The sequence below is a fragment of the Crotalus tigris genome, unplaced genomic scaffold, assembly GCF_016545835.1.
Source record: "Crotalus tigris isolate CLP2741 ecotype Arizona unplaced genomic scaffold, ASM1654583v1 scf7180000017638.2057652, whole genome shotgun sequence".
NCBI lineage: Eukaryota > Metazoa > Chordata > Lepidosauria > Squamata > Viperidae > Crotalus > Crotalus tigris.
Genome location: NW_024096531.1, coordinates 1,404,908 through 1,432,488, shown reverse-complemented (window position 1 = coordinate 1,432,488; position 27,581 = coordinate 1,404,908). Strand labels below are relative to the sequence as shown.

General features: G+C 41.9%; 1 protein-coding gene across 3 annotated transcripts; it reads left to right on the top strand.

Annotated features, from left to right (window-relative positions):
* Positions 1-5,722: 5,722 nt before the first annotated feature.
* CATSPER3 (cation channel sperm associated 3) lies at positions 5,723-25,578 on the top strand. 3 transcript variants are annotated; one of them, XM_039334846.1, is made up of 8 exons: positions 5,723-5,848; positions 8,507-8,660; positions 10,919-11,158; positions 14,416-14,598; positions 21,451-21,591; positions 24,008-24,127; positions 24,935-25,092; positions 25,404-25,578. In XM_039334846.1, the coding sequence occupies exons 1-8, from the start codon at positions 5,751-5,753 to the stop codon at positions 25,510-25,512; spliced, it is 1,203 nt and encodes a 400-aa protein (XP_039190780.1). In that variant the 5' UTR covers positions 5,723-5,750; the 3' UTR covers positions 25,513-25,578. The 3 variants fall into 3 exon arrangements, with proteins under 3 accessions (XP_039190780.1, XP_039190782.1, XP_039190781.1); XM_039334848.1 differs by lacking the exon at positions 14,416-14,598; XM_039334847.1 differs by lacking the exon at positions 21,451-21,591.
* Positions 25,579-27,581: the final 2,003 nt, after the last annotated feature.

Genomic DNA, 27,581 nt, shown 5'->3' with positions numbered 1-27,581 from the left:
CATGTGTCCATCCGGAGGAATTCATTTGGGGCATTTGTTTGAAGAAGTTACATTGATTTTTTCAGTGGCATCAGAACAGAATATGGAAAGAAAAATGATATTGTTCAGTCTCATAACCTGTGTATTTTGCTCTACTTTGGATGAAAAGTACTATGAAAAAATGCAGCACTTTTCAATGAACCAAACCTTTTAGTTTGATGTAATGGAAATTATCTGGGCTATCACTTTTCCCCCAATTATTTGTTCACCTGCATGCATTCTAAGTCCACTTTTAATAGGGAAGAATATTGCTAGCTATCTACCAATTTTGCAGTGGAAAAAGCATATGCATTTATTCATGAGAATATTGTTTGGGGAAAAACAGTCACATGTACAGGAGGGGTGCACATTGGCAGGTGGCAGGAAAAATAGTTTGATGAAAAATAATAAGGGGGGAAGTTATATTAGCTTTAGGTAGTCAAATGTCTAAACAATTACAACTGGATAGAAAAAAGTAATTTAATACTGGTAAGAGCACAACTAGGGATTCAAACATGACTCTTCCATAAAATGCTCTGAAAAGGCTAGGCATGAATACACGATGGACAGAATCTGAGGCTCAACAGCAGTGGCTCTCAACCTTTTTAATGCCGCGACCCCCAACCGGTCATAAGTCAAGGACTACCCAACCGGTCGTAAGTCGAGGACTACCCAACTGGTCGTAAGTTGAGGACTACCCAACTGGTCGTAAGTCGACTTTCCCTGCCCGCGAGCGCCGCGTATGCGTGATGCCGCCCGCTCCACCGGCCGATGCGTAGCTGGCAAGCGGCAGAGATGGAGCAGGCCAACCACCGGCTGGGCCATCAGCTGGCCCAGCCCAAGGGAGGTAAGGCACCCGCCGGGCCCCACGCGTGCCAGCAACCCTCCCTGCGCCCGCCAGCCTCCCACCTCCCACCTCTGGCCCTCTTTTACTTACATTTTTAGTAGTTGCTCAGCAGAGAGGGGTGGAAGCTTCCAGACAGCTTGCCTTCGCTGCAGACAACTTGCAGCACCGTTTGCAGAATGGGACTTTTGGCAGGCTCAGCAGGGCAGAGACAGCCTGGACAATTCCTATTGGCTTTTGAAAGCCAATAGAATTAGACTCTATTCAAAGAGTCTATTCTATTGGCTTTCAAAAGCCAATAAAATAAAAGGGAGTAGCACAGCTAAGGAAAGGGGGAAAAAATGGCGGACTGCGTTGTTTGGCGAAATGGTCGTTCGACCCCAAATGGGGTCGCGACCCACAGGTTGAGAACCGCTGCTCAACAGACTTAGGATGGCACAACACTTGCAAGACTTGAGTTAGCACAAAAGACCTGATGTAAACATCACAAATTCTTTGAAAGAGCAGACTAGCATAACTTGTTCTCAAGTCTTTGCCTCACTTTTGCTTTACCTTAGAGGAGAGAAATTCACTCACCTTCTCCAGAAAGCTGGTTCTGACTAATCCCTGTCTCTCAAAGATTGCAATTTTGAATCAAAGTTTTAGGAGTATTGATTCCCTAGAGATATCCGGATAGTAGTTTGGCACGTTGTCTTACCCCCAGCCTAGAAATAGATAACTGCTCTTAGTACAGGTCTCAGATTTCTCAGGGCTGAGCTGAGAACCTGTTGGACAAGCCAAGGCAAGTTTCTTTGCTCTTGAGACTTAGATTTTGCAGTCAATTTGAATTCTTCCACTAGTCTGGTCAGACATCTGGGATATGTATATTGACTGGTTTCAGGCTTCCCTGTCTGGCTTGTGTTCAAGATTGGGAAAGTCTGGATGAATGTGGGGGAGGAAAGGGCCTGCTGTGAGTGAGTGAGTGAGTGAGTGAATGAATGAATATGTGCCCATTCACTATATTACATTGTCTATGCCATATTAGGGCAATATATTCATGAGATCACATTGAATAACAAAATAGCTTGTATGTGCTGAGTTCTCAAGCACTCTTTGACAAGTAAGAAAGTTTGCAGAAAAAAAACTGTTGAGTCTTGAAGCAATAGGTTGCTATTTAATTACAGATTTAATAGAATAAGTTCTCAGGCAAAATATATAGGTTCCTTGATAAATATAAAAACTGAACAGTTTTTGTATATTTTTCATTTCTGTTGACAAAGTTAAGTACATTGTTGGTAGCAGGTCAGAAATGGAAATCAAACTGGATAATTTCAGTGAGAATCTGGAGAGGTCACAACCTTAAAAGTAAAGTTGAAGCTCCTGATCCTATACAATCTTCATCCAGAGATGGGCCCCGCTGTTATTGGTTGAATTTGATATTGCCCAATTCATGTAATTTACATGCTTACTTTGTTTAATTTGCTATATTTTAATTTGAATAAACAATTCATATTACTCTTTCTAAACTCTTGTCTCTGATTTCTGATTCTGCTAATTCCATATGGTGCCTATTTTCCGTAATGATAAAAATCTGTGAAAGTATTTTGATTGATATTTCTAAGTGGTCACCAATACAAATGACACATGGACCATGTTTTAATGGGTGCTATAAGCACCCATTGTTTTAGCTGAAAGACTGTTTTTGGTGAAAAATTGCACACTTCTGCACATGTTCCCCTAGAAATAAAACCGACTGTAGTCAGAACATGATGATAAAGGTATACTGGAGAATAATTCAACATGCAAGCTTCTTTATGGATTTTGATGTATTCAACATAAAGGTCTTGAAAATAGATTTTAGCTAAGCATCCTTCAGTAACTGAGAACTCAGTTTCTACCCAGAAATCCTTTTCAGAACAATGCACTGAATCTGCAAAGGTCAGACTGAAATCTACCCTTGTAGGAATGGATGAGTAATTAATATTGGTGCTTGCATATATGCCCCCCCCTCCCACTTTTAGCCTTTCAGTATCCAAGTCAAGACCTGGATAAAAGCTTTAGATTTATTATTTTGAAAAGGTATGTGTTAACATTGCACTCTTTAAGAAATGAAGTACTTCAAATAATTTGTTTAAAACACTTTTTGGATTTTAATGTGTCTCACAACTTCATTTTAAATGTGGAAAAATATCAATATTGAAATTAAAAATCAAATAAACTTTGTAATTTCTTAATACTTTTTATTCAAATGATAAAAATTTTTTTTAAAGATAGTAATGGAAGGATGACTTCCAAGGTACGTTCATTGGTTGTATTTCTGAATTAATAAAGAAATTGAACCCATATTTAGATGACAAATGTAGAAGTGTTATTTGAAGCTACAGAAAGGGATTGATTGCAGTTACTGCCCCCAAAGACAATATGTTGCATAATATTTCATTAGAGGTACCAATAATTATGGCCCAGACCAGCACAATACCACTAAGAAAGAAAAACAAGAAATCCAAGAAGAAACCAGCATGGCTGCACAAAGATCTCTCTAACATGGAAAGAGGGGCACATAACTAAGGTTGATTATCAGCAGACAGGCAGAACATGCAAAGATGAAGTCAGGAAAGCAAAGGCTCAGAACGAACAAAGACTTGCAACAGAAATCAAGGACAATTAAAAAAAGTTTCTTCCAACACATTAACAACAAGAAAAAAGTCAAGGAAACTATAGGTCCACTAAAGAGAAGATGCCAAGGAAATTACAGACAACAGGGAGAAGCAGAGCTGCTCAGCTCATATTTTGCGTCAGTCTTCACCTGGAATACTGCAGCCAATTTTGGTCACCATATCACAAAAAAGATGTTGAGAGTTTGGAAAAAATTCAGAGAAGAGCAACTAAGATGATCAAAGGCCTGGCAACTAAAACACATGAAGTACAGCAACGGGATTTGGGTTTGGCTAGTCCAGGGGTAGGCAATCTTGGCTCTTTTATGACTCATGGACTTCAACTCCCAGAATTCCTGAGCCAGCATGGCTCAGCTTGGCAACCTCTCCCTTTCCCCTCAGCATGGCTGGCTCAGGAATTCTGGGAGTTGAAGTCCACAAGTCATAAAAGAGCCAAGGTTGTCTACCCCTGGGCTAGTCTAAAGAAAAAAAGAAATAGGAGAGACATAATAGTGTTCCAGTATCTGAGGGGCTGCCACAAGGCGGGGGGGGGGAGGTTTTTCACCAAAGCACCAGAGGGAAGGACGAGAAACAATTGTTGGAAACTGATCAAAGAGAGAAGCAACCTGGAATTAAGGGGAAACTTCCTGACAGTGAAGACAATCAACTAGCGGAACAGCTTATCCCCAGAAATCGTGGGCGCTCCATCACTGGAGATTTTAAAGAAGAGACTAGACATTCACCTGTCTGAGACGGTATAGGTTCTCCTGCTTGAGCAGGGGGCTGGACTAGAAGACCTCCAAGGTCCCTTCCGGATTCTATTCTATTCTATTCTATTCTATTCTATTCTATTCTATTCTATTCTATTCTATTCCATTCCATTCCATTCCATTATGTTTTGATGACTTCCTAAGTCAGTGTTTCTCAACTCCCAGAATTCCCATATTTATGACAGTTGTAGCAACCTGGGGTCATGTGATTTGCAACCTTCCCAGCTGGCTTCTGACAAGAAAAGTCAATGGGGGGAGCTGGATTTGTTTAAAGACCACATGAATCACTTAATAACTGCCATGATTTGCTTAATAACTGATAAAAAGGTCATAAAATTGGATGTGGCTCACTTAACTGCCTTGTTTAGTGATGGAAATTCTGGTCTCAATTGTCATAAGTCAATGACTACTTTACTTATAATTTGCTTTATATGAAGCTAATTTTAAAGGCAACTTGCAAACTTTAGTTAGCACAAAATGCAGTGGGCCATGTATTTATTGAACAGTGTCACTATTAGTATATTACACTGATGCTCTGAAAGCTATGCTGGCTACAGTGGGTAGCTAAACTTTACAATTCCTTTGTTAACTCTTCCTAAGGTTTATTTTAGCTTTCCTCCTCTGGAGAGGAGGAGGAAGAGGGACACCTTTTTGTGAGTTTTCTGCTCAGCCTTTCTCATATTGTTCCTTCTGTTTTCCAATGCAGGTCTAGTCCTTTCACAAGCCAGTCCACTCTACAGAGTATTTTCATTTCTGATCCTACTTGTTTCTGCTGGGTTCTCAATTACATATTCCTTCTTCCTCTGAGGATCCTCTAACTGTGTTGCCTGGTTTCCTCCAGCAACTTCAGTTGCCCTTCATAAATGCTTAATACCTCTAATCCACAAAGAAACATCCAACACAAAGAGATGTGTTTTATCTCGCAAATCTGCCCTTTTAACATTTTGTATTAGAAGGCAGATATGCCTGCTTACAATTGCCTTAATTAAGCCAAGAAGCTTCTTAGCTGCCTCTGTTGCACTTTTCATGCAACTGGTAATTAGACAAAAGTGTAACCTTGAGAAGGTTATAACCTAGTTACATCTTAGTTATGGGACCTCAGTCTACCATAGTCTTGAACAATTTACTAATTTCAAAGTAGGAAAGGCAAATTCTAAAAAGCAGGCAAATTATTTTGAGCAAACAATTGTACTTAATCATTTTCCTCCATACATTGATAGCTGAATCATTTCCTGTACAGTATTAATACTAGAAATTAAAAAAAAAATACAGCACTATCAAAATGATAGGAACATTTAATGTGCTTTGGTCTAAACTGTCAAAGCCCAAACAGCAGATTTTAGATTTTGCATAAGCTATTCTAAAATTATGAGGTCACAAAGTAAGCGAGGTCATATTGGCACGTTCATTCTTTTCCAGGTAGACTTTCTCTTAATTTGCAGTGTTGGTTGTGAAAAGATAAGCACAGTACATATTCTGGGAAGCATGGCTATGGATTCTGCAGAATTACCTGAAAAATTTCGACTGACTGAGAAACTCTCATTTGAGGCATTCAAGTCAGCATCTGAAATTGAAGTGGCACGGTATGTGTTTGGATACCGATAGGATTTCAGTCAGGATTTTTTAAAAGAGATTTTTTAATGAGTTTTGGAGTAATTTTTACAGATCACGAGTGAAATATTTGTTTTTAGTTCTGTGTGTGAATACTTCACTGTGGTGTAGAATCCTTTCTCGAGCAGCTCCCAGACTTTCTCGATTTTCCTACTTTGTTTAACTCTCTAGGTAAGACATGGTATTGATCTTCTCCAATTGGGCTTTTTCAGACATAGTAAGCAGCCAGAGAGGCTTCAGAGTCATGGGAAGGCACATAATGGAAAAAGGCAGTAGCGGAAGTAGGATACTTGTTATCTACTGTACTAAAAAAAGTTTAAAAGCACCAACAACAAAAATTTGGAATAAATTCTCAAGCACCTTAAGACTAGGGTAAAAAGTTTTTTCAGAAGGAGGAAAACCTTAGAAAAAGTTAAGCAAGAAGCAATGGGTGGAAATTAATCAAGGAGAAAGCCAGCCTTGAAATAAGGAGACATTTCCTGACAGTAGAAATTAATCAGTAAAATGGCTTACCTTCAGAAGTTGTGTGTGCTCCAACACTGGAAGTTTTGAAGGACAAATTGGACAGCCATTTTTCTGGAATGTTATAGGGCAGTGATGGCGAACCTTTTAGAGACCGAGTGCCCAAACTGCAACCCAAAACCCACTTTGGGGGTGCCAGGTTGGCATGGCTCATTGGGTGGGCGTGGCCAATTGGATGGGTGTGGCTGCAGTGGTAATGGCAGACTGGATGGGACTAAAAAGTTCAATCAATTCCAACTTTGTGTGATCTTTTTTTTCCCACGAGAAGTTGAAATTGATTGATTGATTGGCCCTTTTTTTTTTGCACACGGTGCTGGAGGCCTAAAGCGAAAAGGTTTGATAAAACCCAGCTGAAGGCTTAGGACTGGGGCGAGAGCACATGTGCCCACAAAGAGGGCTCTACGTGCCACCTGTGGCATGCGTGCCATAGGTTCACCACCATGGGTATAGAGTCTCCTGCTTGAGCAGGGGAATTGAGCAAGGGTTATTCTGTATTCTGGTTAAAAGAGTCTGACAGTGAAGAAAATTGAATCATGGCTTACTTATGAAGGAACTTAAACTAGAATTTGAAATAAGTTTAAGCTTTTTAGAAAGGCAGAGACCCAATTAAGGCAATATGACAATAATTGGAACATGAATGCTGGGAGAAGGGACTAAAGCATGTGATATTCAGAGACTTTTAAATACCAAATTATATACAACCATAGTCTAATACTTTTGGCTTTTTTTTAAAAAAATGAAAAACTACATGGGAGGGGGGCTAGGGTACTTTACTTTTTCACTCCTGTTATAAATTATCTCTTATGGCTTTTTTCCATTATGGAATTCAAAATGGTCAAATCACTTTAGTAGCTACTTTCTTCAAAATTCCCTTCCTTTACAGTGGTTTTTTTTGGGGGGGGGGAAAGAAAGATATAAGTGTTCTCCTAGGGCAGTGATGGCAAATCTTTTAGAGACTGAGTGCCCAAAAACTGGCCCCGCCTCTACCCTGCCCACCCCATTCTGCCCCCACCCCATCCCACCCCCACCCTGCCCACCCAGTCACCCATCGCCTCCATGGCCTGCCGCAAATCGCCTAGGTAGCCCAGCAGCACCAGGCAGCCACGCCCACCGTCTGCATCCCACAGCATAATCTGTGTGCGATGGGGCACGAGGGCGGAGTCTTGTCCCTGCTGCCCGGCCGCCATGTCCTTGGCTGTGCTGCTCCGTGTGGGCCACGCTTGGGGGTGAATCTCCTCTGGGGGGGCTGCTGGTGAGGAGGGGACTATGGGGGGAGGCGGGGCTGGGGCGATGGCACGTATGCCCACAGAGAGGGCTCACGCGTGCCATAGGTTCGCCACCACTGTCCTAGGTGCTGTCACTGCAAGCAGTAAAACCTCCTGGTGTAGGCAAATCTGAAGACATAATGCTCTTGTATTCCCACAACACCAGGAGGCTTCTGAGCCAACGTGATTATTAGCTTTGTTCCAATTCCAGAGGAGATGAATCCCAGAAAATTTTGTAGCAAGTCCTCTGAAATAGAGGGGTGGGTAATTTTCCATTGGATTTTCATCAGCCCCAGTGCATGTGGATATTTGTATGACCTCTTCTCTAGGGACCCAGAAGTGTAGCTTTGCCATTGTCACTGCATAGTAACCAGGTTTTTTTTTTTTAATCAGTGGGGAAAAAAAACAAATTTGGTTAAAGATGAACAGAGGTGAGGCATTCCCTCACCCTCCCCCAATTCTTTCTGTCAGTCAGTTGGCCAGCTCTATAGAAAGATGGGCTCCAGCTATAGGGACCCTTCTGCAATTATCCAAAGCTGCTTCTGGGCATATAAGGGGTGAGGCTGGTGGCTGTGTAGAATTGCCCTTCCCAGCAAAGGAAATGTTAAGTTTTACTCTCCAGTTGACTTGACATCTAAATTCTTTTCTTGCTATTTCATCATAATTGCAGGATAACCCAATGAGTCTATACTTGCAGTTAGTTGTTTTAACTATATGACTGCTTCTATCTAATCCAAAGCATTTCATATAACCACACCTTCTGCATGATACAAATTTGTTTTTGTTTGAATAAGCAGTAGCTTAAGAAAACAGGATTTTTCAGGTTACTATTTTTCTTTCCAGGAGGAGAGATCCTGACCTGTATAAGTTTGTTGAAAATTTATTCTATCATCCTCTATTCAAGTCTGTTATGATCAGCAGCATCACGCTCAATGCGATATTCTTGGTTTTAGAGACTGATTATAAAGTTCGTTATGAGTCGCATTTGTTCCTGCAGGTAATGAAAACTGCTGACTGAGGTAGCCACAATTCCTCATTTTGCATTGATTGTTCTGAAGACATTTTTTTTTTCAGAAGAAAAGACAAGGAAGATGAGGAGAAATCAAGTTTTTAAAGAGATTTCAACCAACTTATTGAGCAAAAGGCTATCAATATGTGATAGGAATGTTTTATCCCTAGCAAAGCAGTTATGACTGTACAGAAAGTCCTTGACTTAATAACCTTTCATTTACAATAGCACTGAAAAAAGTGACTCATGACGGTTTTTTTCACACTTACGATGGTTGCGTCATCTCTGTGGGCCATGAAATCAAAATTTGGGTGCTTGGCAACTGGCATGTATTTATGAAGATTGCAGTCTCCCAGGGTCATGTGATCACTATGTGTAACCTTCCCAGTCAGCTTCCAACAAACAAAATCAATGGGGGAAGCAGATTCGCTTAATAACTGCAGTGATTCACTTAACATCTGTGTTAAAAATAGTCATGGGGCCGAACTCACTCAAAGTAACTGCCTTGCTTAGCAATAGAAATGTTGGGTTCAATTGTAGTTCTAAGTCGAGGACTGCCTGTAAACATTAGTCATAATGGAATGTAATAGAGGGCTTAAGCCCAGGGCCTGCTTGGAAGCTGATGAGGGATTTCTAGTTAGCCATCAAGTTAGGTTAGCTAACTAGAAGTTAGCCACTTCTAATTAACTAGTCTAGGTGGGCTTTTGGTTAGACCCAGCAAGGCTTCTGTGCTTTTATGTTCAAACTTTAAAGAACAAATAGTTACTTCGAAAGCAATGAGATTTAAGTGATAAGACATGCAGCATATGTGTCTTTCATAATATCATCTACAACTCAAGAACAAGTCCTCTTTAAGCAATGCTGCCCTATAAAGGGTGCATAGTTACTGAGGCACAGTCAATTTTGCTGAATCTTTTCCCTGGTTTAGGGTACAGCGGTAGAAGACAGTGATGCAATTATGGGAAAAGATACAGCTGCTTTAAGGAGATGAGGACAGGGGTTGTTAGAGCCCTCTTGCATACCATGAAACACCTTTTTTGTCTTTGAATTGTACCATTTATGCTAATTTCTAAAGTAGGCCTAGGGCAGTGGTGGCGAACCTTTTAGAGACCAAGTTCCCAAAAACCGGCCTGCCCCCGCTCCGCCTGCTCCCGCCCTGTTCCACCCTCAACCCACCCACCCTCATGGCCATCCACAGCACGCCACAGATTGTACAGGTGGCTCTGCAGCGCCATGGTGGCCACGCCTCCACCTGCACCCCGCAGCATCATCTGCTGCCCAGCTTGGCTGTGCAGCTCCAAACGGATTGCACCCGGGAGTGATTCTTCTCCAGAGTGGTGCTGGTGAGGAGGGGGCTATGGGGGAAGGCGGGGCTGGGGTGACAGCATGCATGCGTGCCCACAGAGAGGGCTCCGAGGGCCACCTCTGGCACTAGTCCCATAGGTTCGCCACCACTGGCCTAGGGGTTCTTCAATAGCAGGAAAGACCTCCAACAAAAGCAGTATTATCAGTAACAAATGCAGTATGTAAAGCAGAGGTGTTCAACCTTGGCAACTTGGCTGGCTGAACAATTCTGGGAGTTGAAGTCCACAAGTCTTAAAGTTGCCAAGATTGGACACCCTGATGTAAACCCACTCCTAAAGGAAGGAGTGAACTGCGCATGCTCAGGATTTATCTGCTGAGGTAAAGCCTTATTTGTGAGGTCTAGAAGCACTGGTATCAAGAAGTTAAAGGCTGCTCTGCTTTGTTTGTGCAACTTCTCATTTATTTATTTTTTGTTAAAATAACTGTTCAAAATGAAATCAAGTGGCACAACTATCAAGGACAGCCTCTAGCAGTGTTTCTCAACCTTGGCAACTTTACGATGTGTGGATTTCAACTCCTAGAATTCTCCAGCTAGCATTGCTAGCTGGAGAATTTTGGGAGTTGAAATCCACGAGTCATAAAAGAGCCAAGGTTGAGAAACACTGCCTAGGGGCACATTGTGTCTACCATTCTTAAAATTACTTGTTTCAAACTACACTGTTTGGCAGAACATCAGTAAAATTAAATAATTTAGTTGTAAATACGGTAGTTAGTTCAAAAACTGGAGGGTACATAAGCAGGGAAACATGAAAAAATGGTTAACTCTAATTTATAAGCTTTCAAAAAGAATCGTGTGTGTGTGTGTGTGTGTGTGTGTGTGTGTGTGTGTGTGTAAGCATGTCCCTTTGAGCAATATCACTTATAAACCATTTCTTTCTTAGGTAGCAGATCTGATCATTTTAGCCATCTATACTACAGAATTTCTAATGTACCTTTACTTGGACCCAGTTAATTATTGGAAGGATGGTTATAAGCGTTTTGATGCTGCTGTCCTTTTGCTTGCTTACCTCCCATACACCATTGACCATAGCAACCCAAAAAGGCACCATGTTGTAACCATGCTGAAAGGGTTCCAAGCTCTCCGAGTCCTCAAGCTGCTCTACTATAGTCCAGGGATAACTGTAAGTAATCAGATACAACTTTACCTGTTCAGAAGGGGTTCTCTCATCTGTCTGTAGACTTGTGTGTGATGTTGCTATCAAGATTCACCTGCAGGCTTTGGGAATGCCTTTCTCTCTGCAATAGTGGCAAATATCTGTAGCTCAGGTGTAGGATGAGGGTGGAGGATCATTCTCCAAGCATGTAGGTTGGCTTCCTAGGCTAGATAACATCTTCAGCGGAGTTTAGGGCATGTCATTGTCAGTGTTCTTCTGCTTATAAGGGCTTTGTGTGGTCAGTAGATCTTGTGATAGGGAAGTCACGTCAGGTGAGGGTTGCGTCAAGTGAGGGGTTACCCACAGCTGACCCATCACAAGACTCTCTCTGATGTGACCTCCCTATCACAAGACCTACTGAGCAAACAAAGTTCTTATAGGCAGAAGTACACTGGCACTGGCATCCCCTAAACTCTGCTGAAGATGTTACCTAGCCTGGTAATGAAATGTTCAGAAACCAACCCGCAAGCTTGGAGAATGAACGTCAGCCCTCAGCCTTTCTATTTTTATGTATCTCTTGGCTCTTAAAAAACCTAAGCCTTGCATGCTAATTTACCCTTAGAAGATTTTTAAAAATATCTAGGAAATCTATACGATTTTTCTGTATTAATCCCAGATTTCCTGAATAAGAAAGAAAATCTCTCGACTGAGATCTGACAATACTGGCATGCTCTGGATCCTTTTCATCCAGCAATGGGGCCCAGGAAGCCTACTCCACTGTTGTGGTATTGTCCCATGTAATAACTTGACCTTTGAGATTCATAAGACCCCTACTTTGTTCATCTTTTATTAAGAACCTTTCTACTGGTTGGGAAACTCTCATCTTAAAGTTGCCAAGGTGGAGAAACATTGTGGAAGCTAACACTGTAAGCCCAAAACCCAGTTTCAGAAGTAGAATGCTGTTCCTAGTTCCTTTAAATATATTGGGCTCAGCTCTGAGTTAAACTTGGAATAAATGATGTTCTGATTCTCTTAATTAGCATTCCCACACAGAATTAGTAAACTTAAGACAGTGATACTGATAGAAGAGAATATTTGTAACTCAAGGTTGAACTGTGGGGTCCTTGGTGCTCTCTGAGCTTGGTTGTTTTCTGGCAGATATTTCATTACTAAACTAGGTAACTTTTAACACTGATGATATTACCTAGTATGGTAATGAAATGTCTGCAAGAAAACAGCCACACTCAGAGAGTACCAAGACCTCACAGAAGTAATAATTTCTATAGAACCTCTACTTTTCAAACAAAGTTGCTACAATACAATGCTGTTGTTCCTACTCTTCAAGAGTATTTATTAGATGTCATTTTTCTTGGTCTTTTCCAGTGTAATAATTCTTACTTAATAAGCCCTTAGATGAAATACTGAAAAGCAAGGGGTCATCAGCTAAGGACTCCAAACAGAACTAATTCTTATAAAGAACTGAAATGACTTTAGTACAGCAGATTCTTCAGGAACAGATGTGAATTCCAACTTGAGAATGTTGCTTGAGTTCATTGTGTTGGCCATGGATTTTGGCTAACATTGTAATATTTCTATTAATTCAAACCCACAGAAAAGCCCATGCAGCCTACATATTATTTTACTCCAGGGACTGACTGAAGAATAGGCTCGCTGCCTTTCCTTTACTATAAACATACAGATGCCAAATACAGATGCCAGAGGGACCCTTTGCAATCTGCTAGTTCTTTCAGAACAAACATCTGTGTGGGCCAAAAGCATCTCACACTTCGAATCCCAAATCCATTTGTTGGACTATTCAGGTGTTTAATGGATAAAAACTTAATGGATTTCTACAAAGCCAGGATAAGCTGCTCATCGCTACCTCTGGATATAGCAAAGGAATTATTTTTTGATGTCAGATCAAAGACGATACCAGCTTAGCGGCTCCCATGTCTTTTAGTATTGAGACGGTAACTCCAGTAACACATTTCAGACATATTTGCAGGTTGCTTTTCGTACTTCAGAATCCACTTCTGAGTTCCAAACACAAGCACATGGTACTATTTATTCATTATGATGATGATAATGTTCACATGCACTGGCCAAATAAATAAAATCAGTGACTGGAAAAGGCAAAGATCAACTTGCACACAGCTGAAAAGCCTTCATTTACCCACGCTCTTTAAAAAATAATTTCCAACTCAAATGAATGTTGGAGAGAAATTATATAAAGGGTGCAGAATTCTGTCTATCATCCCACTAACTCTCAGAAAAGTAAACAGAATGGGACAAAATTTGTGTGAGAGAAGAATCCAGCAAAAGAAAAAATCAAATAAAAAAAAATGGGCTAAATTAGGCTGGGGGCCGTGGAGAAAAAAATACTCAGAAAAAAAAATCCTCAGTATATCCCTATAGAACGAACACTGAACAGAGGCACACAATGTTGCTGACATTTTAAGTCATGCATCCCAGGCATGTGATTCAAAATAGAACTACTATAAAGGGATTGGAGGAATTCAAGAAGTTGTGATCTATATGCTTTTTCTAAGTTGCTTTCTCTGAAGTAGCCTATGGGGCTGCTGGCTTATTGTGATTTCTTTTTCCACAATTAAGCATGCCATGCCACTGAAAATCATTGTGTAAGATTGTGAGTTCATTGTGAACTCTGCTTCAGATGAGCAAAGATATATTCAACTCTATATGCTATTGTTCCATTATTTTTAGTTTAGAGCCTCCTTTTTTTCCTTCACGTAGGGGTAGTTCTCAACTTACACCACAATTGGAAAAGAAAAGCGGTGTGGTCAGTGTGAGATATCACATGTCCACACTCAGGTTTGCCATTTTTTTTTTTGCCATAGTCATTATGTGAAACATCATGTGATTGTCATTTGCGACCTTCCCTCCCCACTTCCCTATTGACTTTATTTGTTAGAAGCCTGCTAAGAAGGCCACAAATAGCAATCGCATGACAAGACATGGCAGCCATTATGAATACATGTCAATTACTCAGCACGTGAGTACCTGACCACAGTGATGCTGCCATGGTTATTCATGCAATGACTGGTTATAAGTCACTTTTTAGCGCCATCATAATTTCCAACAGTTACTAAATCAAGGACTACCTGTAAATCATCTTTCCTGTCCTGGTGTTCTCCAGAGATGATTGGCCATTCTGAAAATGGTTGTCCTCACACCTGGTGACCATCAGGTTGGAAGAGATTGACATAAAATCTCATAAATTGTATTCACTTGTTTTTTCTTTCTTTTGTTCTTCCCTTCTACAGAATCTAATGGCAGCTATGGGCCAGACTGTGAAAAATGTAATCTATGTCCTTGTCTTGTTGTTCTTGCTAATGTTTATCTTTGCTATTCTGGGACATGGTTTGTATGGAGACTATCAACATGGAGATCCGCAGAATTGGGGCACTTTAGCAGCTGCCTTTTTTACACTCTTCAGCTTAGTAACGGTAATTTCCCTGCATTTCACATGGTGGTCAACTCTGCTAGACTAACAATAGTGTTTTAGAATGGGAGCCAGAACTGAAGACTTAGTTTCCTCAGGCTAGTTCTCCAGCAAAATTAATATAGATAGACAAAATTGGAATACAGCCAGAGGGGGTACAGAGCATTTGAGTGTTTATAAAAGGGGAAACAAAGGGCAACACCTTATTTATTTAGATCAAGGTTATTAACTTGTCAGGATTGCACTTAGTATTTTCTCCAATCCTGTTTGCTTTGATTTAAGTCATTTTTCAAGAACTAAATTTTAATCTAGATATCTCTCAAGCTTTGTGGACTTACATAGATAAACAAGGTCCAAAGCCCAGGGTGAGCTTTGACAGTGCTCAGACTTTGCCTATCGTGCATGACTAGGCTTTTTTAAAAACTGTGACCCTCCTCTAAATTACATCTGATGCTCCAGAGGATCACAATTCATACTTTGAGAACCTATTTAGGAATTACTCGTTTTGCTGAAAAGTCAGACTATAATGTCACTAATTGCTTTTCTAGAGTTAAATAAAGCTGGTGTAGTTACTAAAACAGTTTGATTTAATTTGCTTCGCAAGAAGATACTCCCTGTAGTGTCATCATAATTCTAAGTACCCTTTAGTTAATGTCAAGCCAAACATTATTAGTTTGGCTTGAAAAAAAATTGTGCTTTTCAATCTAGCTTGTACGTGTGTAGAGTGAGCACACTAATATCCATGGAGGAATAAGCATGATCTCTCTGGATCAAGCCAAACTGATTTGGCCTATCTTTTCTTTTCAGAAGGATCAATCACATGTTAATAGAAGGCCCCAAAGTGGGACATAGGCCAGGAGATAAAAAACATCAAGATAGCAACCACAACAATGCACCCAAAGCTCTACCCCTTGTTTATGTGCTTTGTGATATTTTGATTGTGGCCACCATCTTGACTTTTTAGCCTGCTTCCTGCAAGCATTATTAGCATAGGCAGCTTTCTACTTTCTCATGTTCCCCAGCTTCTGCTTAATTCTGTAGCCTTCATCTTGCTTAATCTTTTTTTTTAACACAATAGGAGATAGCAGATAAAACTGTTGAGTCCGTGGCGGGAAGCAGACACAAGAAGCAGTTGAAGTTCTCAGTTTTCTTTATTCTGCGTTCAGCTTACAAGTAGATGGCTTCAGCAGCTCCCAAAACCTCCCAACTTCTTATATAGACATTTCCCGGGTAAATGCGATACTTTTCCCGCACCAGCACCTGCGCATGGCGCTGGCGACAGCCTGTCTGGTCCCGGGCAGCTTTGCACCTGCCCGGGACTGCCTGCAAACGCCCGAGCCGTTTGCAAGGCTCGGGACATAACACCCCTTTCCCCCGGGCTAAAACTACTACCAACATATAATCATTTATTTTATGCAGTGTTCTGCTTCTCAGTGCTCCTATCGTTACCTGGCTTTTGTTTAGCCAGCAATGTTATGTAATCCTCTAAGTATTTAGGAGACTTCTTTGCTCTCTGTGACCTTCTCAGCTCTGGGTTACTAGCATGAGTTCCCTGACTGGAGGGAGATGTGAGCCTGTTCTCCTTATTTTGCCTTGGTGCCTTCCAAGGACTGTGCCCCGCTGCCTGGCCTGCTTGCTCGCCCACCGGGCTCGTCAGGCCAGGGCTTCTGTCACTTTGTGACCTGGTTGACCTGCCTAGCTGTAGACCCTCGGGCCCCTTGAAGTGATAGCCACTGCTGGGCGTCTCTGTTGAACCTCCTAGGTCCATCCAAGACCTGTCAGGAGGCTGTCCATTCCCTGAACCCCGTTCTGTGTCCGGGCTTGTGTGGGTTTCTGTACTTTCCCAAAACTCAGTTACTCCCTGATTTGGACTAGAGGTGTTGTAGTCGGGACTTGGTTCCTCGACCACCTCCCTGTATGTTTGACCCCCTGTAGGATTTGGGGTAAGGTCAGGCCAACCTTGGGGATTGTGTGCCAGCTCTCTTGCGGGGAATGATTTGTTGGGATGCCCCCGGGTATCCTCCGTGACTGGAGTGCTGTGTGATGTGTGTGGAAAGTGAGTATGCCCCCGGGGTGACTCCCTGGCTGGAGTAGGCGTGGATGCCTGGTAATTAGGTAGGCTCATAGAATTCTTGTTCGGAGCTCTCGCGGAACCCTGGGATGGGCCGTTTGTAGCTCCATCAGTGGAGATGGGCAGCAGCTCGTGCCCTTCCCTTTGCTCCAAAGGGTCCCCCTCCCCCCCTGGAAAAGACCCAGGAGTCTCATCTGAAAAGTCCCGCCTAGGGCGGAGTTGGTCGATGTGCCGACGCAGGACACGACCGTTGTCCAGGGCAACCTCGTAGGAGAGAGGACCTGTGATCCTGGACACAGAAGCGGGGACCCATGTATGACCAGGCCCGTAATTGCGAGCCCAAACCGGGGCACCCACAAGTAGTTGTCTAGGTGCCCTAGGATGTGAGGTAGATGAAGGCAGTCTGTCCGGATGCAACCGGTCAAGTTTAGTAGTAAGTTGACGCCCCCAACGAAGTTCAGCTGGGCTTCTCCCTGTAGAAGTGGACGGTGTGGTGCGATAAGAAAGGAGAAAGTCAGCCAACCTGTGATGCCAGTCCCCGTAGGTGAGTCTTTTCAATGCGTCCTTTGTGATGCGCACCATACGTTCAGCCATACCGTTGGTGGACGGGTGGAAGGGTGCAGACATGGCATGACGAATCATGTTTGCCTGTAAGAAAGCGTGGAATTCGGAGGAAGTGAATTGAGGGCCGTTGTAGGACACAATGACATCTGGCAGCCCGTGTGCAGCAAAAATCCCCCTCAGTACCTGAATAGTCTTTGCAGTGGTGGTGGATGAGACAGGTACAACCTCAAGCCATTTCGAATGGCTGTCAACAAGGACCAAGAAGAACTGGCCCTGAAAGGGTCCAGCGTAGTCAATGTGCACCCTAGACCATGGGGACTGTGTTTCCTCCCATCTATGCACGGGAGCTTGGGGCATCTCTGGGCGAGATCGTTGGCACAGGTGGCATGCATGCACCTTAGCCTCAATATCTTTATCTAAACCAGGCCACCACAAGTGGCTGCGCGCAAGAGCCTTCATACGAACAATGCCAGGATGACCCTCGTGGAGGGATTCTAAGACCCTAGTCCTCATTGAGGTGGGAATGACAACTCTGTTTCCCCAAAGCAGACAACCCTGAGAAAGGGACAGCTCGTTCCTTTTGGACCAGAAACTCTGAAACTCAGGACTAGGGCAGTGCTCAGGCCAACCAGACAAAACCCAGGAACGGACACGTGAAAGTGTGTGATCTGTACCTGATTCAGCGGCAACATCCCTGGCACTCAGAGGGAGCTCGGGCAAGGCTTGGATTGATAGAATGTTGACAGCTGGCGCAGGGTCAGCTTCTACTACTGGCAGAGGCAATCTACTGAGGCCATCAGCATGGCCCATTTCTTTTCCAGGCTTGTGGAGTAAGGAAAAATCATATGCAGACAAAAAAATAGACCACCTAAGCATTCTAGGGGAAATGATTTGGGGAGTCTGCTTACGTGTGGTAAACAGTCCCAGCAGAGGCTTATGGTCAGTGAAGACCGTGAAGTGCCTGCCATATAGAAAGTCATGGAATTTTTTAATTCCAGCAACAACAGCCAGAGCCTCCCTGTCTATCTGAGCGTAGTTGCGCTCAGCAGAAGACAATGTTCTGGAGTAATATGCAACAGGAACCTGAGTTCCATCAGACCTGAGGTGGCTCAGGACAGCTCCAACCCCGTAAGGGGACGCATCACAAGCGATGCACACAGGAAGGGACTCGTTGAAATGTGCAAGTACACTGTTAGAAGTGAGCAAAGCCTTGACTTTGTTAAAACAACCCTCATGCGTTTGTGACCACTGCCACACTGCTTGCTTGTCTAGTAGCCTGTGAAGAGGCTCAGCTACACTAGCTTTTTGTGGAAGAAAAGAATTGTAGAAATTCAGGAGGCCCAGGAAGGCCTGAAGTTCGGCCTTGGACTTTGGCCTAGGTGCTTCTAAAATAGCAGTCAGTTTGGATTCAGCAGGGTGAATCCCAGCAGCATCAATTTTGAACCCCAGAAATTCAGTAGAAGGCACCCCAATCATGCATTTGTCTTTTTTGAGCTTGAGGCCTGATTTCCTGAATCTTAACAGAACAGCTCTTAGCCTTTCAGCTAGAATGTGTGTGGAGTCTCCTGCAATTAAGACATCATCAAAGTAGGGGCAAACCCCCAGTATGCCCCGCAGTGTGTTTTCCATTACGCTTTGGAAAATCCCAGGAGCGACATTCACTCCAAACTGCAGCCTTTTTACCTTAAAGGCTCCCCTGTGGGTCACAATTGTCTGAGCTATAGCAGCATCATCATCAACAGGCAGCTGTTGATACGCTTGAGCTAGGTCAAGCTTTGCAAAAACGCGCCCCCCCTTGAGGGAGGCCAGAATATGACTGACCACAGGAACAGGATAGGCATGTTGCTGCAATGCCTTATTCAGAGTGCATTTGTAGTCAGCACAAATGCGAATGTCCCCATTTGCCTGTAGAGGCGTGACAATGGGGGTCTCCCAAGGACTGGAATCAACAGGTTCTAGGATTCCCTGTTGGATCAGTTTGTCTAACTCAGTGTCAATTTTACTTTTTAAAGCAAAAGGGACCCTTCTTGCTTTAATTCTAATGGGAGTGACAGTGGGGTCTAGCTTTAAGGACGCAGGGGGTCCTTTGAATGTACCCAGCTGGGGGCTGAAAACATCTGCAAATTCTTTGCAGACTTCCTATAGGTCGAGTGTTTGTAAACTGTTGAGTCCTGTGACGTGTATCCCCAGGGCCTCAAACCAATCGAGTCCTATGAGACTCGTTCGTTCACCCCCTACTACTAATAAGTCTATTGGACCTTCAAAATTCTTGTATTGCACGTTAAGGGTGGCCTCCCCCTTAACACACACTCTTGAATTTTGAAAATCTGTTAACACAATGTCAGAAGGCCTTAACTTGGCCTGAGTTCCACTACCGGAACAAATCTTCCTAAATGTATGCAAGGAGATAATTGAAAAGGCAGACCCTGTGTCTAGTTCCATAGATAATGGAACCCCTTGTAGCTTCACCTTGAGTGACAACTTTTTCTTAATGGGCTTGTGTGTGCCTGTCCTAAGGATGCTTCTTCGCGAAGCGCAAAACCCTACCCTATTCTGGCTGGGGAATCTGGTACCTTTCAGGCGCGGTTCTTCCTGAGGTTGTACCTTTCGTTGGCCCAGACACACAGCTGCAATGTGTCCTTGTTTGCCGCATGCCCGGCAGGTAGCGGAGCGGAACTTGCAGTCGGTTCTCCTGTGGCGACCTCCACAGCCGATGCACTTGAGCGGAGCTGAAGAGCTTCCCTTCTGTTTTTCTTCCTTCGTGGGGTGGAGACGGTCGACTTCCTCATCCGGATCCTCCTCGGAGTTTTTTTGGACGTCTTCCTGGTGCACGGATGCAACCTCTGGACTGTTTCTGATCGGCTGCATGTTCTTGACAGCGCCGCCTGCTGCTTCTTCTGCGGTGACTTCCCTTAAGGCATCTTGGTAGGACAATTCTTCTTTAGCGAAAAGTCTCTGTTGTAGATCTCGATGCCTTAACCCGCACACGAATCGGTCCCTCAGTCGTTCTTCGAGGTCTTTGAACTCGCAGTGCTTGGCGGCCTTCCGTAATGCGGCGATGAATTCTTTGGCCGACTCACCGGGCCGTTGATCCCTCTGCTCGAAGGTGTGGCGCCATGCGATGACGGACATCTTGGGGTGGAAGTGCTCCTTCAGTAGCTTCTTCAGATCTGCGTAGCTAACAGACTCTACTGGAACAGGTGCTGCAAGGTTTTCTGCGATGTCGAAGGCGTCTTGGCCGCAAACACAAAGCAGGGTGGCAGCCTTCAAGCTCTCTTCCCTCACTTGGTTTGCCTTGAAGTAGTTCTCCACCCTGGCTACGTATGATTCCCACCGCTCTGGATGTGAGATGTCGAATTCCGAAAGCCTTCCGATTTTTGCCATCTTCAGGAGATGGGTCTATCAGCCAGCCTACCCCCGAATGCGCACTGGATTGGCGGGTATCTGCCGAGTCGACGCCGTTCCGCCGCTCAGGACTCACTTGGGTAAGCTTACACTTCTTCCTTTCCAGGCGGTGTAAGGCGATCCCACCTTCGTCGCCAGTGTTGAGTCCGTGGCGGGAAGCAGACACGAGAAGCAGTTGAAGTTCTCAGTTTTCTTTATTCTGCGTTCAGCTTACAAGTAGATGGCTTCAGCAGCTCCCAAAACCTCCCAACTTCTTATATAGACATTTCCCGGGTAAATGCGATACTTTTCCCGCACCAGCACCCGCGCATGCGCACGGCGCTGGCGACAGCCTGTCTGGTCCCGGGCAGCTTTGCACCTGCCCGGGACTGCCTGCAAACGCCCGAGCCGTTTGCAAGGCTCAGGACATAACAAAAACAAACACCAAAATGTCTGAAATGGCAGAAATGCAACAACATAAATGAAACGGCATAAATGCAGTGAAATGTATGAAACATTTTTATGACCAGAATGGTAATTTTTGTTACTTATGAACAAGTGCAGTGATTTATACCTGATTAGGTATGTTTGTGTATTGCAGGGGAAGGGGGAATACATTGGACTAGAGCAGAGTGGAGGAACTATGGCCCTTTTATGACTTGTGGACTTCAATTCCCAGAATTGAAGTCCACAGCGTGGCTGGCTCAGGAATTCTGGGAATTGAAGTCCACAAGTCATAAAGGGGCCATAGTTCCCCACCTCTGGATTAGAGAAACAATTTATCAGAAGCTTGAGAAAAGTATATTTAGATTGTAATGTTGAATTGATAAATTTCAGGTTGACGGATGGACAGACTTGCAGGAAGAATTGGATGATAAAAAATTTGTTACAAGCCGAACATTTACAATAATATTCATTCTCTTAGGATTTTTTGTATTTTTCAATATGTTTATTGGAGTTGTAATTATGGATATCCAAGTAAGTGATCTTTATATGGCATTTTAAAATTTCTACTCCAAATCCAATTATTAGAAATAGACATTTGGTGTAAAAATAGTCTCAACTACCACAGGGTTACAGAACTTCAAAATTAAAGAATTTCATCTGTTCAGTAGAAATCTCTTTTGGGATATATATTATTTTTCTATATTGCTAATGTTGAATTTTTTAACATAACTTGGACTGCATATAATCCTCTGCTTGATTCTGGTTTACCTTAGCTGAAAAATGTTTATGTTACATCTACCAGATCTGGTCTGTGGAACTTCAGACAACCAGTAGATAGGAACAAAGAATTAGAGTCACCTCCAAGCGAGATGAATGGCAAATAAATCTAATAAATAAGTATAAAAAAATCAGAGATTTGTGTGTGTGTGTGTGTGTGTGTTTGTGTGTGTGTGAGCATGTTCCTTTGAACAATATCACTTACAAACTATTTCTTAGGTAGCATATCTGATCATTTTAGTTCTCTATACCAGTGGTTCTTAACCTTTTTGAATGAATTGCCCCCTTGAGCCAATGCGGAAGTTGTCATCGCCCCCCTCCCCCAACATAACCTCTCAATCACAACATAGGAAATAATTCTTCAATTTATCCAACACTTTTTTTGTTTCCTTTAAAATTGTCATCAGGACATATCGATGCAAATAATTTATTTTCAGTCTTTTTCCCATATCTCAACTGTGTGAAAAAATTTTGGTGCTACCCATCACTTTATTCCCAAACTTCGTGATACATGTATTTCATTATTATTTATGCAAGACACTTAAATGTAGTGACCACTGAAAACAAAATTCAATTGCAAGAAAGTGAAATTCCTGAAAAGAAAAAAAGTAACATTTAATGATTGAATTACAAGTGAAATTTAAGATGCAAAAAGAAATATAAAAAGGGCATAAGAACAAACCGCAATGCAGGAACTAAGAATTTCAAGATGAAAACTCTGAAACTAAATTAAGATTCGAGGAAAGTATATAGACACGCACACTATAAAAAGGATTAAAAAGACACAAAGATAATATAATATTGAACTGGAGAGCACGCTAAAAAAATACAATACAAAATGTTTTACAGAGCCATTCAGCATGCGATGTTTCGAAAGAAGCGCTCCCCCATCCATCAGATATATAGCGATTCACTGTACGAAAAAGTCTCAAAAGTGACCCCAAAACTTCTCACCCCCATATCGCCCCCTTTTTGGTCCTTCGCCCCCATGTCGCCCCTTTTTGTTCCATCTCCCCCCTGAAAAATGAAATCACCCCCTGGGGGGCAATATCGCCCAGGTTAAGAACCACTGCTCTATACCACAGAATTTCTAATGAACCTTTACTTTATGACATCTAGTGGTTTTTCAGATTTTTGAATCTGAGATCTTAATGAAAATACTACGGTATGTTTTAAACATTCTATGAGATTGGACAAGTTTTATCCACTAACAATAAGCCATTTCAGAGGTTATTTTCCCACTGGTAAATCATTTTCCCACAATCATTTTGACACATGATTGTGTCAAAATAAAAGTACAAGTAAACCTTGTTTAGAGAACCAGTGTGGTGTAGTGTTAATGCCTCAGGCTAGAAACCAGGAGACTCTGAGTTCTAATCTCATCTTCAGCACAAAGGCAGCTGGGTGAACTTGGGCCAGTCCCTCTCTCTCAGCCTAAGAAAGAGACAATGGCAAACCACTTCCAAGAAATCTTGCCAAGAAAGCTATAAGAACTTATCTAAGCAGTCATCAGGAGTCCACCCTGACTGAAAGGCACAAAAAATAATCCTTGTTTACTGACTGACTCATTTAGTGACTATCCATTATAATAGTTATGGAAAAATAACTGCATGACCAACCCTCGCATTTACAATGTGTAGCAGGTGTGTAAAGCAAAGGAAAGCTGAAGTAAGATTTTAAATACAATTGTGATTTCATGTGGGTGTTGCTTCACTTAACCAAATTGCCAGTCCAAGTTGAGGTCACTAAACTAGCACTACTTGTAACCAGAAAAGATTTTATAATTTCAGAGTGTTGGATGATGCCTTGAAGACATATGTTACAAGTGTGGAAATGATCAGAGGTTCATCCAGGTCAGCTGGTGAGCCAGATAACATAGAAACCAAGGAAGTGGGAGGTGAGAGAGTAGACAAAGGAGAGAAGTTCCTTAAAGCTGTAAAGTGAAAACAAAATTATCATTTGAGACATGGCCAATGCAGCAGTTGATTTCAAACTGTTGCTCCTCGGAATTGGCTTAACCAGTATGGTTGTAGATTGTGGTAAATGAATTATCCCAGCTGGTCATTCTGCTCTGTAGTTTTGTTCTGTCATCTCCAGCCAGGGAGGCCATTCTTAGTAGGAAGCTAGAACCAAGTGGGGCCTTTGTCTCAACATCCTTTGATCTATGTAGAACTCAACTGAGCAATATGAGCGAAAGCTGAAAGAAGAAAGGCGGATTACTTTGATTGCAAAGAAGCAGGCCATCTTAAAAAGGCAACAAGAAGAAATATACGAATTGTTCAATCTGCAGGTAGGCTCTGTATTTTATATAATGTTTTTCAATAGATAAGCCTCCCGTTCATTTGTTGTAGTTGATTCATTCCATTTTTCCACTGTACTGAGTTTTTTCACATTCAAACATCTTCCCTGTTCTCACTGAAATTCTGTCTTTGCTGCAGTGTGATATCTTTTTGTCATGGCATCAGCAGCAACCAGATATTTCAAAAGCTTTAATCCAGTCACATCACAAACATCATTAGTACTCTGAAAGTTCCTCAGGTGTTCCTCAATGTAATCTGAGTGCCATCTTATCTTGTCAATCACTTTGTTGATGTGGTTTTCTTGGTAAAATACAGGAATGGTTTACCACTGTCTTCTCTCCTGGCTCCCCCCATCCCACCTCAGTGTGAAACGAAGCCTTTGCCATTGTCACTAAAATCCACCTCTATCACCTTTCTATGTTGCTGCTGCCCCAGATACTGTATGCTTCAGCTGGGGAGCTGCAATGACTATCATGCCTTGAGCGCCCTAGTGTCATTACAAATCCTTAATTTACATTCCCAATGTTCTTCACTCATACCTCCCAGGAACATCCTGTCCCCTCCATGTTGAGATAGCATAGCATAACTTGAGGGGACCCCCACCCTTAAATATTGGGACTGGACAAAATTTGTAAATGTTAAAGGGGTTATTCATGAGGCAAATTCTAAATCTGATGAGCCACCCAATACTTTCCAGTGCGGCTATCTGCTATTTGAAGAAGTGACTTTTGGTTCTGAGAAACCAAAACTGGTTTCTGAATGAATTCTGAATGAGCACACTTCTCTTTTCACCCTAGAAATCAACTGAGTACAAAACATTTGATGAAATGGTGGAAAGCTTTAAAAAGAGCCTGCTTCATTCAGATCCTATTGTCTTGGAAGACTTCTGTGCCAGCCTGCCATTCATTGACCTCTATTTGGCATCCCTTGATCGTCAGGATGCCACTGTGTACAGGTGTGTAACTTTTCTTAAATAGAGTCTGAGATTTAGCTCCTGCTCATATACTAACATTCAGCAATGATCAAATGCTTCAAACCCTAAGACCAAATAGAAAACATTCTTTTTAAAGCATCTGAAATGGTTACCCCGAACACTGTAGTTAAGGAATGCGTTTAGAGATGGCATAGCCAAATAACTTTCGGAGTCATTTGCTGCATGTTAAATATAGAACTGAGTGGAATAATTCCATGTTGCCCTGATAATGAATGATCTTGGCTTTTTTGCCTTTCAATACTGATATAATGACTGCATATGTGTAATTTCAGGCTGCAAGATCTCTACTATGAAATGGTTGCCATTTTGACTACCCTGCTGTACCATTCCCAGGAAAAGGCTTTGCAGTCTCTGCAATACTCTAAGAGAAAATCTAAATAGTCCATTATTATCAAAGTAAAGTAGGACATCGACTGTCATTAATGTGCCAAAAATATTTTCTTTGCATTTGAAAAATAAAGGAGAATAGAAACTTATGTTTAAGAACTAGTCAGATTAAATTCCTATGAACTAAGATATTTTTGATTTTGTTCCTTTTTTGGAAAATGAAACATAATATGACTGCTTTGCTAATGTATCTTGGTGTTGGTGGTGATATTTCTTTGATTTTTCATAGGTTTATGGCAAAGCAAACACACACTTACACAGATGCATTTTATATCTATCTATCTATCTATCTATCTGTCTGTCTGTCTGTCTGTCTGTCTGTCTGTCTGTCTGTCTGTCTGTCTGTCTGTCTGTCCGTCCATCCACACACACATACACAAAATACCCACAATAGATCTATGTATATAGGCAAACGTGTCTACTTGAGAGTGTTCTTATTCTTCTTGTGAGAGAAGAGTTGGAATTGGTATCTGCATGGAACTTCCTAAAGTTGATGAATGCCAAGAGAAATTCAAGCCAGACCTTTTATTGTGACCTTTTTAGTGGTCAAGTCCATTATTCTGGCCAGAAGGCATTGCCCATTCACAGAGAATATACTATCAGATGTTGAGCATACACCATTCTTGAATTATTGCCAAAGTATGAAAAAGGACTAATAATGCAACTGAACGGAGAAATCATCAGCTCTTGAAGTTCATTTAAGAACTATGCAGATTAAATTCCCCTCCTAAAGGAACAGAAAGGATTCTCACAATTGGTGCTGAATTTTCTGGTTCGCATATTTTTACATTATAGCTATGAAGTCCTTTGTGATTATATATAGTGGACTGGTACAGTATATAATATTACATAAAGAAATACTTGAAAAATGTCCTGTTTAATAGTAAGTGGTTAGTCTGGGTCAGTTGCTGGCTTTTTAGCAGTAAAATAAATTGGAAACAGACCTAAACAGTATCTGATTCTAGGCTCTTAAACATTTGAAAAATGATGCTGTAAAGCACAATTATTGACACTTTCTAACAGAGAAACATTTTTTCAAAAAAAAAACAAAACCAGAACACATTCATTTATCATGCTGCATATATTTTGAGGGAATAGAAATCACATTAAAGGCTTGTTTGCAATAGTAAATCATTGAGACCCTCACTGTCAGTAGCATCTAAGATACCTTTCTTTGCATATAGTCCTATTGTAGATATATTTCATAGAGCATTAATTCTAATAGTATGTGACTATTCTACATTAGATACAATATGGATTGTATATTAGCTGTACAGTAGATGGCAGTATGTTCCTCACCTTGACTAATCTCCGAAAAGCTAAGTGAAATTGGACCTGATTATAATTTGGATGGGAGACCACCAGAAAATCCCAGGGATGAAGAGTGGATTAGAAAATAATAAAACATTTTGTAAGAAGACAGTGATAACTATGTATTTTATTGCTGTCAAGAAAACTACATATCTGGTGCAGCTTGGCTCGAGGAATGAAGTGCTCGCCTCCATTGACAAAGAATATCTACATTTAAATGTGAAATTGGCTTTCTTACCTATTACAAATATAATTTTTCAATATGACTCTGGATGTCCCAAATTTAGAAGCTCTTCTAGTATCTTCAATTATTACTCTTTATTGCATGTCAGAAAGGCTAAAGTTCAAAATAAACAGAAATCAGTAAAGAGTGCTCAAAATGAAAAGGCCATATTCATATATACTCAAAGGCAATACAAGACATAAAGCTAGGCATACAAACTGTGCAATGAAGACAGCAACATGCTAATACTATTTTGGTTCAGTCTTCTCCAGCAGGAAAGTGTGCGTTCCCCAAAGAAATTATAAAGAGGAGGACAAGACTAAAGCATGCGATTGACAGAAGCATGATTAGAGATTAATCTCCTTATTTTGAATGATTTAAATTTCTAGGAGCTGATGAATTGCATCCTAGGCTGATGAAAGAAGTTGTGGATTGATTGTCTGAAACTTTTGTAACTTTTGAGGGATCCTGAAGAACTGGTGATGTGCAAATGATTCAAAGCAGGTGGTGGTGATAGTGGGCGGGGACA